Source organism: Cynocephalus volans, chromosome 8 (assembly GCF_027409185.1).
Source record: "Cynocephalus volans isolate mCynVol1 chromosome 8, mCynVol1.pri, whole genome shotgun sequence".
NCBI classification, from domain to species: Eukaryota; Metazoa; Chordata; class Mammalia; order Dermoptera; family Cynocephalidae; genus Cynocephalus; species Cynocephalus volans.
The window spans coordinates 109,673,688-109,687,507 of NC_084467.1; the positions used below are offsets into that span (position 1 = coordinate 109,673,688).

The 13,820-nt window shown below is 35.8% G+C and overlaps 1 protein-coding gene across 1 annotated transcript in view; it reads left to right on the plus strand.

Moving 5' to 3' along the window:
- The window catches only part of SNX27 (sorting nexin 27), a 72,365-nt gene that overhangs the window by 23,653 nt on the left and 34,892 nt on the right, over nt 1-13,820 (plus strand). Inside the window, exon 2 of the mRNA XM_063105216.1 lies at nt 6,283-6,514. Within this exon, the coding sequence (XP_062961286.1) occupies nt 6,283-6,514 (232 nt within the window). The remainder of the gene's footprint in view (nt 1-6,282; nt 6,515-13,820) is intronic.

A 13,820-nucleotide genomic window follows, 5' to 3' on the forward strand; every position in this document is an offset into this window, starting at 1 on the left:
AACACTGAGCAAAAAAAAATAAAGCTGGAGGCATAACACTACCTGACTTTAAGCTATACTACAAAGCTATAATAACCAAAACAGTATGGTACTGGCATAAAAACAGACACACTGATCAATGGAATAGAATAGAGAATCCAGAAATCAACCCACACACCTACAACCATCTGATCTTTGACAAAGGCACCAAGCCTATACACTGGGGAAGAGACTGCCTCTTTAGCAAATGGTGCTGGGAGAACTGGATATCAATATGCAGGAGAATGAAACTAGACCCATATCTTTCACCATACACTAAAGTCAACTCAAAATGGATTAAAGAATTAAATATACACCCTGAAACAATAAAACTTCTTAAAGAAAACATAGGAGAAACATTTCAGGAAGTAGGACTGGACACAGACTTCATGAATATGACCCCCAAAGCACAGGCAACCAAAGTAAAAATAAACAAATGGGATTATATCAAACTAAAAAGCTGCACAGCAAAAGAAACAACAGAGTTAACAGACAACCAACAGAGTGGGAGAAAATATTTCCAAAATATACATCTGACAAAGGATTAATATCCAGAATATACAAGGAACTCAAACAATTTTACAAGAAAAAAACAAGCAACCCAATTAAAAAATGGGCAAAAGAGCTAAGTAGGCATTTCTCTAAGGAAGATATACAAATGGCCAACAGACATATGAAAAAATGCTCAACATCACTCAGCATCCGGGAAATGCAAATCAAAACCACATTGAGATACCATCTCACCCCAGTTAGGATGGCTAAAATCCAAAAGACTCTGAATGATAAATGTTGGCGAGGTTGCAGAGAAAAAGGAACTCTCATACATTGTTGGTGGGACTGCAAAATGGTGCAGCTTCTATGGAAAATGGTATGGAGGTTCCTCATACAATTGCAGATAGATCTGCCATATGACCCAGCTATCCCACTGTTGGGAATATACCCAGAGGAATGGTAATCATCAAGTCGAAGGTATACGTGTTCCCCAGTGTTCATCGCAGCACTCTTTACAATAGCCAAGAGTTGGAACCAGCCCAAATGTCCATCATCGGATGAGTGGATACAGAAAATGTGGTACATCTACGCAATGGAATACTACTCAGCTATAAAAACGAATGAAATACTGCCATTTGCAACAACATGGATGGACTTTGAGAGAATTATATTAAGTGAAACGAGTCAGGCACAGAAAGAGAAATACCACATGTTCTCACTTATTGGTGGGAGCTAGAAATTAATATATGAATTCACACACACACACACACACACACACACAAAAACCCCAGTGGGGGGGGGAAGAAGATATAACAATTGCAATTCCTTGAAGTTGATACAACAAGCATACAGAAAGGACATTGTTGGGAGGGAGGGGGGAGAGGGAGGAGGGAGGGAGATTTTGGTAATGGGCCCTAATAATCAACCACATTGTAATTCGACAAAATAAAATAAAATAAAAAAAGAAAGCTTCTTGTCCTTTTGTCCCTTTTTATTCAATACTTATTCCCTCCTCTCCAGACAACCACTGATCTGATTTCTACCGTTATGGAATAGTTTTGCCTATTCTGGAAGTTCAGATACATGGAATCCAATCAATCAGGCTCTTTTCTCTTTTTTTTTGCTCAGTGTTACTCCTCCCCCCCATCCTGTTTTTATTGTTTTGCTGCAGAATGCTTTGGCTGTGCAAAAGAGGAACTAGTGCTTAAGTACAAATGGGAGACATGATTCTTTTGTTTTAAATAAATATTTAAACCCAACTCGGGTCTTACAAGCATCTGGACTCTAGGTCTGAGTACTCAGTGTGTTTTTGAGATTTATCATGTTGTGATGAATAGTTGTATATCTGTTATTGTTTATCTGTTCACCTTCTGATAGGCTTTGGGCTGTTTTCAGTTTTGGACTATTATGAATAAAGCTTCAGTGAACATTCGACTACAATTGTTTGTGTGAACGTGTATTCATTTCTCTTGGGTAAATACCTAGGAGTGTAATTGCTGGGTCATACAGTAAATGTGTGTTTAATGTTATAAGAAACTGCCAGGTTGTTTTTAATTCATGCTTTCATCAGCAATGTATGAGAATTCCAGTTCCACATCCTTGTTACTCTTTTTTTTTTATTTTAGCCATTCTTGTAGGTATGTAGCCATTGTGTTTTAATCTTTAAATTTAAAAAGTATGTCTTATTGCTTGCAGTTATAGGAATTTATTGTCTATTTTTAACAGGCTGCCTCTGAGGGACTAATTACCCCTTAATTACTTTTTTGTATGTCACAGGAAGTCAAAATAGTATTCTGATTACCATGTAGAGTGGCTCCTTGCTGTGGTACATATAGGATTGGCTTTATTGTATTTTCATCCATACTTGGTTTTCATTATATACAGCTTTCTTCACAAGCAGTATGAAATCCTGACTAAACCTTTTCCTCCTGCTTCTGGGAGTGTTTATATTAGCTTTGCAATTTCCCCAGCTGGCTAACTTTGGTTGAATAGAAGTCTTATTTGAAGCCACTCCCATTCTCTAGCTAAAGGCCTCTCTATTGGGGCTGAATGTTGGTCTTAAGTAAAAGTGAGAATTTTATTAAAATTATCAATGTATCTTTACAGTGCTGAAGACATATGGTAAATTGGGTATCATCTAGTGGCCTAAGGAAACAAAATTTTAGTTTTATTTGTGGATTGTTGGAATTTGGGGCAGCCTTTGTTTTTCCCCTCAACATTTTATTATGAAAATTTTCAAACACATAGAAAAGTTTAAAGAATCGTACAGTGAATACTAGTATACCTACCACCTAGAGTCTATAATTAACATTTTGCTATATTTGCTTAATCACACATCTGTTGAATTTTTTTTTATTAGTATGTTTAAGCTACTGCCTTTTTTTGGAAGAAGCATAGATTGGTAGATCCTACTGGCAGTAGATACTTTTGTGTGGTATGGGACTTAGTGGTTCTCTGATGCAGTGGTCTTATGATAATGGCTATCACAAGATAGCCACCTTCATTGGTAGAGTGCTCAAGCATTTATTTTCAAATGAATTCCAACTACATTATGTTACTAAAACAGAAGAAAGGAAAACTGGTGGTATAAAGGGTTTTATATCATCAGAGAAACCAAAATACTACCAGCCTGCTTGCCTGACTGATATAAACACAGTCTTAAAATACAAATAGCTACTTTTTATTGAGTGGTTATCATATTCTAGAGCTTTCCCCCTCATATTAGTTCTCAAAACTCTATTAGCTATAGGTATTATTCCCTTCATTTTATGGATTAGGAAATTGAGGCTTAATGAAATTTAGTTATTTACCTAAGGTCTTACCTGTTAAATGACACAATTGGTATTCAAACCCAAATCTGACTCCAAAACCCATGCTTTGAACCAGAAGTCTGTACTGCCGAAAGTTCCCCCTCATTGTGGAATCTGTTTTGCATTTGTTTATGTCTTCAGAATTGTACAAAGTATTTGGCCATACTTAATTAGATCCCGGAACAGTAGCATTTTTGTGGAAGAGAGTATGTCATGTAAATGTTTTTATGACAAACATTTCTGTGACTGTGAAGACCTTTTAGTTCTTGAGAGGGGAGAGCCCTTTTTCAAATCAGACATCCTGGTCATTTTACTGACCTTATTTAATTCTCTGAAGAATGAGGGAATTTCCTACTTTGTATTAAGCTGTGGAGTATATAGTATTCCTTCTATAGTTGAACCAGGTAACTGTTAGCAAGTGTGTTTAGAATATGACACTGGAAGTTCTTTCCTGTCTTTTTTTTTTTTTAAAGAAGTTTTTGAGATGATAGCCAATTTGAAGTTCCCTTGCTCCCTGGCTACTCTTGTAAGCTTCACTTGAGTTTCTCTGACAGTTTTTCAGGGCTTAATTTCATGAGTGACCCGAGGAGCAGTGTGTTATCTTGATTTGAAAACTGAATGGGAAGAGGTATATGTTTGAAATCAATAGTTCTTAATCTTTTTAAAGATTATATATTCCTTTTTGAAGGTGATGAAAGCTATGGGAATTTACCCCAGAAAAAAAAGTATAATATGCATACAAATACAATTTTACATATAAGTTTTGTAGATTCACTGACTCTCAAACCTATTGACAGAGTATCCCAGATTAAAAATCCTTCAAATGGAAAAAAATCAGGGAGCTGAAAAGTAAAATTTGACCATTATTTCTTAAACTTTTTTTCACAAGTGCACATCTCATAAAATTGATTCCACTGACAAAAAAAACTCCCTCATTTTAGTATCCAAGATATTTTGTTCAATCTCTAAGGTATCAGTTTTTCCTACTTTAAGAAAAATTAACATGGATATTTGTGAGTAAGCTAAGGTTCCTAGGGATAGATGAAATTCTCTGGTGATTTCTAACCTTTGCTTTTTCAATTTATTTCTTCTACCGTTCAACATTTTCTCAGAACTAAGTCCCAAACAATTAGATGAAATCTTTGCTGATCCCTAACTTTAGGTTTCCATTTCTTCTTTAACCAAAGTCTCTACATACATAGTATTTCTTTCCTTTTCAGACCTTCTGATGCAAGTGTTTAGGCATCGTTCAAGGCAAGTTACATGTTTTATTACATTAATTCTCAAAACAACTCTGTTAGGGATTTATTACTGTCCCCATTTTACAGATGTAGAAAACAAGGCTAAGAAAGGTTAAATAACTCCATCAAGACCAATTTCTAACAAGGCCAGGATTTGAACTCATGTGGATCTAGCTCTAAAGGCCATTTTATTTCCATTTTACTATCCTGCTGTATGATCAGAGTTGATTCATGGTTTTTGATCCCTAGTCTGACCTGATCTGAATAAAAGGCCCAAAATTTCCATCAATGGAAGGAGCTCTTCATTTTTTCCTACAGCTAGCATATTGAATTTTTTTTGTGTTTGTTAGACTTTAAGGTTGTGAAATGTCAAGAGTGCTGAATTTACTGGCTAGATTGTTAAACTGAAAATAAGGAAGCAGGCTAGCTGTGCGATCTCCTCCTTGTTCTGTTTATATAAATGGATATTTCAGATACTGGACTCTGATAGAGACAATTCCAGTGACTGAAAAGTTTATGGGAAGGCTTGTTACTAAACTTAGCATCATTTTCAGGAAGGAAAAACCCTAATGGTTTAGGACAGGACTGAAAAAGAATTTAACTCTAAAGGGTAGATAGGCTTTAAATAGTAAGTTGATCAGAGGCCAGGTGTGTATTTCCTATCTCTGTTGGGATAGCCGTGGGAGGGAATCTCCAGGCCAGTTGCCCAGTGGTTTTTGCTGAGATGGCAGGCTGGGCCACCATTCTGGGAAGGTAGTTCAGTTTGCTGAGTGAGTTTTGTGAGACTCAGCATCTTTCTCGATAAAATTATTGTTCTTCCAAACCTTGTACTTTTCCTTGTTTCAACCTTTTATATTCAGTGAACCAGGAAGGAGAATGAGTAGGGCTGATTTACTATATAACCTTAAGTATATATTTTTTAGTTTGGACTGATAATACAGTGCTGTAGGTGATATAGCACAGAGCAGGAAGAAAATAGAGTCCTGAAAGGTAATTGAAGTGATTGGGAGAACAAAGGAAGTTGGGTCAGATAATGAAATTTTAGACAAGTAAATCTCCTTGCCTTCAAAAAAAGCAAACAAACAAAACCCAAATGATAGAGGAAACTAGTGTGTATGAGATTAGTGCTGTTTAACTCCCAAGGTAATGAAATTTGATATAAGGGAAATTTAACTTGACTAATTTGAGAATATGGGGAGAAATTGAATATAAATGTAAAGGAATTATCTTGTCATACTTTTTTTGAGTCTCTATTTACAAATTAAGGGAATGCATTTTGTGAAGTTTCTTTTAACAGAATTCCCATGAGGTTTAAAAGGACAAAGTACAGTTCAAATGGCAGAACTGTCAAAAGCCTCTTTGATTATATTGTATACATGCTTAGTTAGGATGAGGATATTGGACTGTTTAGCTTGAAAGCTTTGTTTCCTCCTCAGCTTCACCCTCTTTTCCCATGTGCTTTCCAGAAGCTATGAGTGGAATTCTAATGTAGAGGAAGGGTAGGTCCTCTCTCCTGTTTCCATTTTTCCCCCTTGCTATGAGTTCACAAACAATTTTTTACATTAGCATCTGTAAAAATGTAAACTTTTCTGGAACCAAATTAATCTTTTTATTTTACGGTTCATATTGTGTGAGACTGCAGCGGGTACAGGAGGGTGGAGATACAAGGTGTTTGGACCCTTCTGGTTTATGGGATTGTCTTTTTCCCTTTTTCCCCTTAGGAACGGCGTGAATGTTGAGGGGGCGACACACAAGCAGGTGGTGGACCTGATCCGAGCAGGCGAGAAGGAATTGATCTTGACAGTGTTATCTGTACCTCCTCATGAGGCAGATAACCTAGATCCCAGTGACGACTCGTTGGGACAGTCATTTTATGATTACACAGAAAAGCAAGCAGTGCCCATATCGGTGCCCACATACAAACATGTGGAGCAGAATGGTGAGAAGTTTGTGGTGAGTGTCAGCCCAATTCCATCCTCAAACGTCTAGGTTTTGTTTCCCCCAGTCCTATAATTATGAATATATTAAAGCAGTAGAATAAAAGACTGCAACTTAGGTCAATTTGTCTGCCAGGAAGATGGGCTCACACATAAATAAAAAACACTGACCCTGAGTTATTACAGGGTTGAGCTACAGTATTGAAGAATCCTATTTATGCTTAAATATAATTCCATTTTATTCTCATACAGTTTCATGTTTGCATTCTGGTCTTTTGTAAACATTTGTAAGTTTTTGTATGTTTGCTCTTTTATTGGTTGCTCTATCTCTTTGCTAATAGCAGTCTCTCATTTCCTGTTGACTCTGTGGAGCTAAAGAGCAAGATTAATTAATTAATTAATTAATTATTTTTTTCTTTTTTTTTTCCTTAATTTTATTTTGTCAATATACAATGTGGTTGATTATTGTGGCCCATTACCGAAACCCACCTCCCTCTTCCCTCTCCCCCCTCCCACCCAGCAATGTCCTTTCTGTTTGCTTGTCGTATCAACTTCAAGGAATTGTAGTTGTTGTGTCTTCTTCCCGACCCCCCCCCCCCGTTTTTTTTGTGTGTGTGTGTGAATTTATTTATTTATTTTTAGCTCCCACCAGTAAGTGAGAACATGTGGTATTTCTCTTTCTGTGCCTGACTTGTTTCACTTAATATAATTCTCTCAAGGTCCATCCGTGTTGTTGCAAATGGCAGTATTTCATTCGTTTTTATAGCTGAGTAGTATTCCATTGTGTAGATATACCACATTTTCCATATCCACTCATCCGATGATGGACCTTTGGGCTGGTTCCAACTCTGAGCAAGATTAATATAAAAAGGTGATATCTTTTGAAGTATTTGAGTAATACAGAGGTTTGTCCATTTCAGAACCTACATGTCCTAACATTCCTCTCCATATTTTGTTCTTTTTCGTTTTCTTTGGAGGTATCTGTGTAAATGATTAAATCTGGTTTTCCCAAGGTCCTAATTATACACAATGCAGTTCCCATAAACCATTTTACACATTTTCTGTCTGTTGCTATGGCAGATATGCAGGAAAGCCCATCTTGAATTCTGAGTGATGTGTGCCAGCCCCTTTCCTGAATGCCTTTGTTCTTCAAAACCTAATTGCCTCTGATAGTCAAGTCTACTTAACTTTTTGGGCCGGCCTGTGGCTCACTTGGGAGAATTTGGTAGTGGTAACACCAAGGCCACAGGTTCGGATCCCTATATAGGGATGGCCGGTTAGCTCACTTAGGAGAGCGTGGTGCTGACAACACCAAGTCAAGGGTTTAGATCCCCTTATCGGTCATCTTTAAAAAAAGAAAAAGAAAAAAGTCTACTTAACTTTTCTTTTGGTTGCAGTATGCTTTATTTGCCTTTGATTATTTTTGGGAATATTGATATAATGATAAATATTCCTTATTCTTTGTAGAAAATGCAGCAGGTTCTGTTAGATATTGGCCAAGTACAGGTATTTAAAGCTGGCCTGCTGACTAAAGTTGTAGTCTCTGAAACTGGGGTTTGTCTGCTGCATAGAAATGAGCCACTAAACATTTATGGTAAATTCTTTTTAGTGGGGACTTGAAAGAAGCAAGGAATCTAGAAAAGTTGCAGAGGGATCAAATAGTGTTTGATTACATCTGTAGTTTAGCTGGAGGTGATAGCACATTGCTTAATTTATGTCAACATGGTCTCTGTATTCTTAAAACCAGCCAATCTCTAAAAATTGAGTTTATACTTCAAAAGTGCTAATTTTGAATCATAAGGCATGTAAGAAGTTGAAATCAAGGTCAGGTCCTGAAAGTAGAGCAGATTGGATGTTGAAACCTTTTGGGAATTACCTAAAACTTTGGGAACTTCTGTTGACTCAAGAAAAGTAATGAAACTATGAAGTGTCCTTTTTTAAAAAGATCAACTTTTTAAGGTATAGTTTAACTACATTAAGTGTGAATGAATGTGAATAAGCACATTAAGTGTCCAGTTTCGTGAGTTTTGACAAATGTGCATAGACATAGACACATAGTACATAGTCTCATAGCCAGCACCACCACAGTGAACATATAGAAAATTTTCATCACCCCAGAAAGTTCCTTCATACCACTTTGCAGTCAGTCATATCACCCTACCCTTGTCAACCACTGATCTGCTTCCTGTCACTATTTTTCCCTTTTCTGGAATGTCAAATAAATAGAATCTTGCAATATGTACTCTTTTGTGTCTGGCTTTGTTCAGTTATTATAGTCCTTTTAAGATTGATATACGTTGTTGCACGTACCAATAATTTGTTCCTTTTTAATTGCTGAGTCCATCATATGGATTTACTACAATTTGTTTATCCATTTGTTGCTGATGCATATTCGGGTTGCTTCCACTTTGGGTCTGTTGACTAAAGCTGCCATGAAATAACATTAATGTACAGGTCTTTATGTAGACATATGTTTTCTTTTCTCTTGAGTACGTATGTAGAAGTGGAATTGCAGTGTCTTATGGTAAGTGTAAGTTTAACCATGTGAGAAACTGCCAAACTGTTTTCCAAAGTGGCTGTATCATTTTTGCATTCTCATCTGCAATGGAGAGTTCCAGTAGCTCCCTAACCTCTTGAACACTTGATATTTTTAGTCTTTTTACTGCTAGTCATTCTCATGGATATAGTGGTTTCTCATTCTGGTTTTAATTTGCATTTACCTAATGACTCATGATGATGAGTTGATTTTTGTGAACTTAATAGCCATTGATATATCTTCATTGGTGAAGTTTCTGTTCAACTGTTCTGCCCATTAAAAAAGTTGCGTTGTTTGTCTTATTGTTTTGTTGTAAGGGTTCCTTATGTATTCTGGATATAAGTCCTTTATCAGATAGATGTTTTGTAAATATTTCTCCCAGTCTGTGGCTTGCCTTTTCATTCTTTTTTAACAGTGTTCCAAAAAACAGAAGTTTTAAATTTTGATAAATATTTATCAGTTTCAGTTTTTAAATTTATGGATAATGCTTTTTGTGTTCTAAGAAATCTGCCTAACCAAAGAACACTAATCTTTTATGTTTTCTTGTAGAAGTTCTATAGTTTTAGCAATTTTTTAATAATAACTTTATTGAGGAATGATTTATATACCATAAATTTACTCATATAAAGTGTACAATTTAATGGTTTTTGGTGTGTTCACAGAGTTATGCATCCATCACCACAATCAATTTTAGAACATTTTCATCACCTCAAAAAGAAACCCCCATATCCTGTATCCATCATCTTCCAAGTCTTCTATCCCCTCCAGCCGTAGGCAACCACTGATCTACTTTCTGTCCTGTAAATTCGCCTATTCTAGACATTTTGTCTATCTATCTACCTTTATCTATCCATCCATCCATCCATCCATCCATCCATCCATCCATCCATCCATCCATCTATCCATCTATCCATCTATCCATCTACTTATCTACCTACTTAATCTATTTATTTGGCAGCTAGCCAGTATGGGTATCCAACCTTTTGACTTTGGTCTTAACAGCACCACATTCTAGCAGAGTGAGATAACTGGCTGGCCCTGGACATTTTATATAAATGGAATTAAATATGTTTTTTGTGTGTGTGACTGGCTTCTTTCACTTAGCGTAATATTTTCAAGGCTTATTCATGTTGTAGCATGTTTCAGAACTTCATTTTTATTACCAAATAACATTAAAAAAAAATAAGTTGATGGACATTTGGGTGGTTTCTACTACTTGTCTATTATGAATAATGCTGTTATGAGCATTTGTGTCCTAGTTTTTATGTGGATATATGTTTTGTTTTCTCCTGGGTTATACCTAGGGATGCTGGGTTATATGGTAACTCATGTTTAACCTTTTGAGGAACTGCCAAACTATTTTCCAAAGTAGCCATACCATAGTTCTCACTCTTTTGTTTTGGTTTGTGATCCATTTTGAGATGATATTTTTTGTATATTGTGTGATGTAAGGGCCAAGTTTCTTTTTTTTTTTATATGAATACCTAGTTGTTTCAGCAACTTGTGTGGAAAAGCGTTATCTTTTCCCTATTGAAATGTGTGGTTCTATTTCTGGACTCTATTTCATTGATTATAGATGTCTCAACATTTCAACATTTATGTCATTTCGGGGTTGGCCTCTTAAATGTCTTTTCTCTTGAGAATGGGTCATATCCTCCTGGTTCTTTGTATATTGAGTAATTTTGGATTGTATCCTGGATGTTGTGAATGTTACATTGTGTAGACTCTGTGTTCTGTGATATTATTCTTAGGGATGGTGATGTTTTTATTTTACCTGACAATTGACTGTAAGCTGTGTCACCTTCTGTGGATTGTACTTCAAGTCTCAGTTCAATTCTTTCAGACTTTGCTACTTGTGTTTGTATATATTGTTCAAGAAAGGATTAGCCTGAGATACATGTGGTGTTCATTCACAGAATTAAGGGATCCCCTTCTCTGGCTCTCTCTCCCTGGGGATTCTCCACTCTGGTGGCAGCTGTGGTTGCCTGCAATTCTTTCCCTATTTTTTCGAGCCAGAAAGATGTCAGGGTATTATGTTTTAGTTGCTTAAGTTACACTACTTTGTACTGACGCTTACCCCCCCCCCTCACCCAATGCAGGTCATTGCTCCATGTTTTGATCCCCCTCTACTATCTGCTTGTTTTTAGTGTACTACTCAGAAGCCTCAGGTAATTGTGGTTTTTGTATTTTGTCCAGAGTTTGTAGTTGTTATAAGGCAGGCTGGGGGTTGGACCTGGCCTATAGCGAGTTTACACAAGTATACCTGAAGTGGAATCTTCAGTTCTATCAGGTTTTTCTTTATGTATAAAGAGGCCGTATGTCTTCTTGATGAATAAACCTCTTTAACATTGTGAACTATATCTCTCTATCCCTGGTAATATTCTTTGTTCTGAATTCTCTTTCTGATGTTGACATGTAGCCAATAATAGTCACTTCATTTTTTAATTATTTTTGTTTATTTTTATTGTATATATTTTCCATCCTTTGCTTTTAACCTATCTATATAGTTATAATTAAAGTGAATTTCTCACTTTAATTTTTATAATTTAAGGTGAATTGGTTATTCACGCTCTAACCAATTGAGCTAACTGGCCAGCCTCAGGTTTTGCTTCTTTATTTAATCTGGCAATCTTGGTCTTTTATTTGGAGCCTTTGGATGTTTTATTCTGTTTTAGCACTTCTTTTTCTCTTGTTTTCATTTGGATACTTTTTATTGACCAGTCTTTAAGTTTGCTAATTCTTTCCTCAGCTGTGTCCAGTCGACTGATGAAACTATTGGAGGAATTAATCTCTGATAGTCTGCTTACATTTAGTATAATTATTGATATAGTTAGGCTAAATCTACCATCTGTTCTTTGTTATTTATATCTCATCTGTTCTTTATTCTTTTTTTCCTCCTTTTCTGCCTTCTTTTGGATTATTAGAGTATTTTTAAGTGATTCCATTTTATCTCCACTATTTTATTAGGTATAATTTGTTCTTTTATTTTCTTAGAAGTTGTACTAGGTTTACAATATACATCTTTGACTTAAAAGCATCTACCTTCAAATAGTATAATACATGTAGTATAAGAGTCTTTAAAGAATATCTTTCATTTCCCCTCTCCCGTCCTTTGTGCCATTGTTGTTACACATTTACTTCTGTATCTGTTATAAACTCCATGATACATTGTTATCTTTGCTTCAAACAATTACCTTTTAAGAGATTAAAAATGAGAAAAGAGTTCTTTTTATATTTAACTGCATATTTATTATCTTTGGTGTACTTCATTCTTTCGTGTAAATCCAGTTTCCCTCTGGCATCATGTTCCCTCTGCCTGAAGAATGTCCGTTAATTAATATTTCTTATAGTGAAGGTCTGTTGGCAATAAATTCTCTTAGCTTTTGTTGGTCTGAAAAAGTCTTCATTTCACCTTTATGTTTGAAAGATATTTTTCACGGGGTATGGAATACTGGGTTGATAGTTTTTTTTTTTTTCAGTACTTTAAAAATGTGACTCCAGTCTTCTGGTTTGCATAGTTTCTGATGAGGAGCCTACTTATTTTAATTTTTGGTCTTCTCTATGTACTGTTTTAATTCTTTCTGGCTACTCTCAAAGTTTTCTCTTAATTTCTGGCTTTCAAAAGTTTTCCTATTTCTGTGGAGAATGTTATTGGTATTTTGACAGGGATTGCACTGAATCTGTAGATTGCTTTTGGTAGTATGGTCATTTTCACAATATTAATTCTTCCAATCCATGAACTTGGGATATCTTTCCATTTTTTTTTGTGCATCCTCTTCAGTTTCTTTCATCAGTGTGTTATAGTTTTCCTTGTAGAGATATTTTACCTCATTAGTTAAATTTATTCCTAGGTATTTTGTGTTATTTTTATTTATTTATTTTTTCTGTAGCTATTGTAAATGAGATTTCTTTCTTGATTTCTTTTTCAGCTAGCTCATTATTGGTATATGGAAATGGTACTGATTTTGATTAGATATTGTACATTGTGAATTTAATGTTATTGGGTGCTAGGTTTTGTTATATTCCTTTAAAGACTGTTGGATTTTTTTCTGGCATGCAAAAGTTACTTACAGATTACTTTGATCCTTTTGAGGTTTGTTTTTAAGCTCTTTTAGGGTGGTTTAGCTTTCACTCTAGAACTAATTAGTCCCCCTCCTAAAACATGGTCTTTTGGAGTTCCCTTCTGAATTCCATGTAGATTCAGGGAGGTCTCTGGTTGGAGGGAAGTTGAATGATTCAGTGCTCTGTGTGACCTCTGGAAATTGTTCATTTCTAGCTCCCCTGGTCATAGTTCTTTCCTTGGAGTGTTATTCAGCCAAAACTCAAGAGGATCCAATGCAGAGTTCTGGAGCTCTGTCTCTCTTTGTGTGCTTACCCTGCAAATTCTAGCTGCAGAATTTTACCTCTTTGAACTCCAGTCTCTGTCTGTTCAACTCAGTAAAGTTGCTGAGCTCTGTTTGGATGACCCTCTCTGAGCTACAGTTTAGGAGTTACCTACAGGTAGAAAGCCAGCATTATGGTAGGGCTCCTTTTGTTTGTTTCCCTTTTCTCAGCGGTCACAGTTCTTAGTTGCTTGTTGTCTGTTGTCTGAAAATAGTTGTTTCCTATATTGTGTCCAGTTTTCTAGTTGTTTATAGTGGGAGGTTAACTACAGACCACCTGAAGGGCCCTAGATTGTCCTGTAAAAGCAGAATATTTGTTTTAGGGATAATTCAATTAAAAGTTTATTTTAAATATCCTTGGCTTTAAAAGAAATACCAACAAAACTCTATTTCATACTATGTAG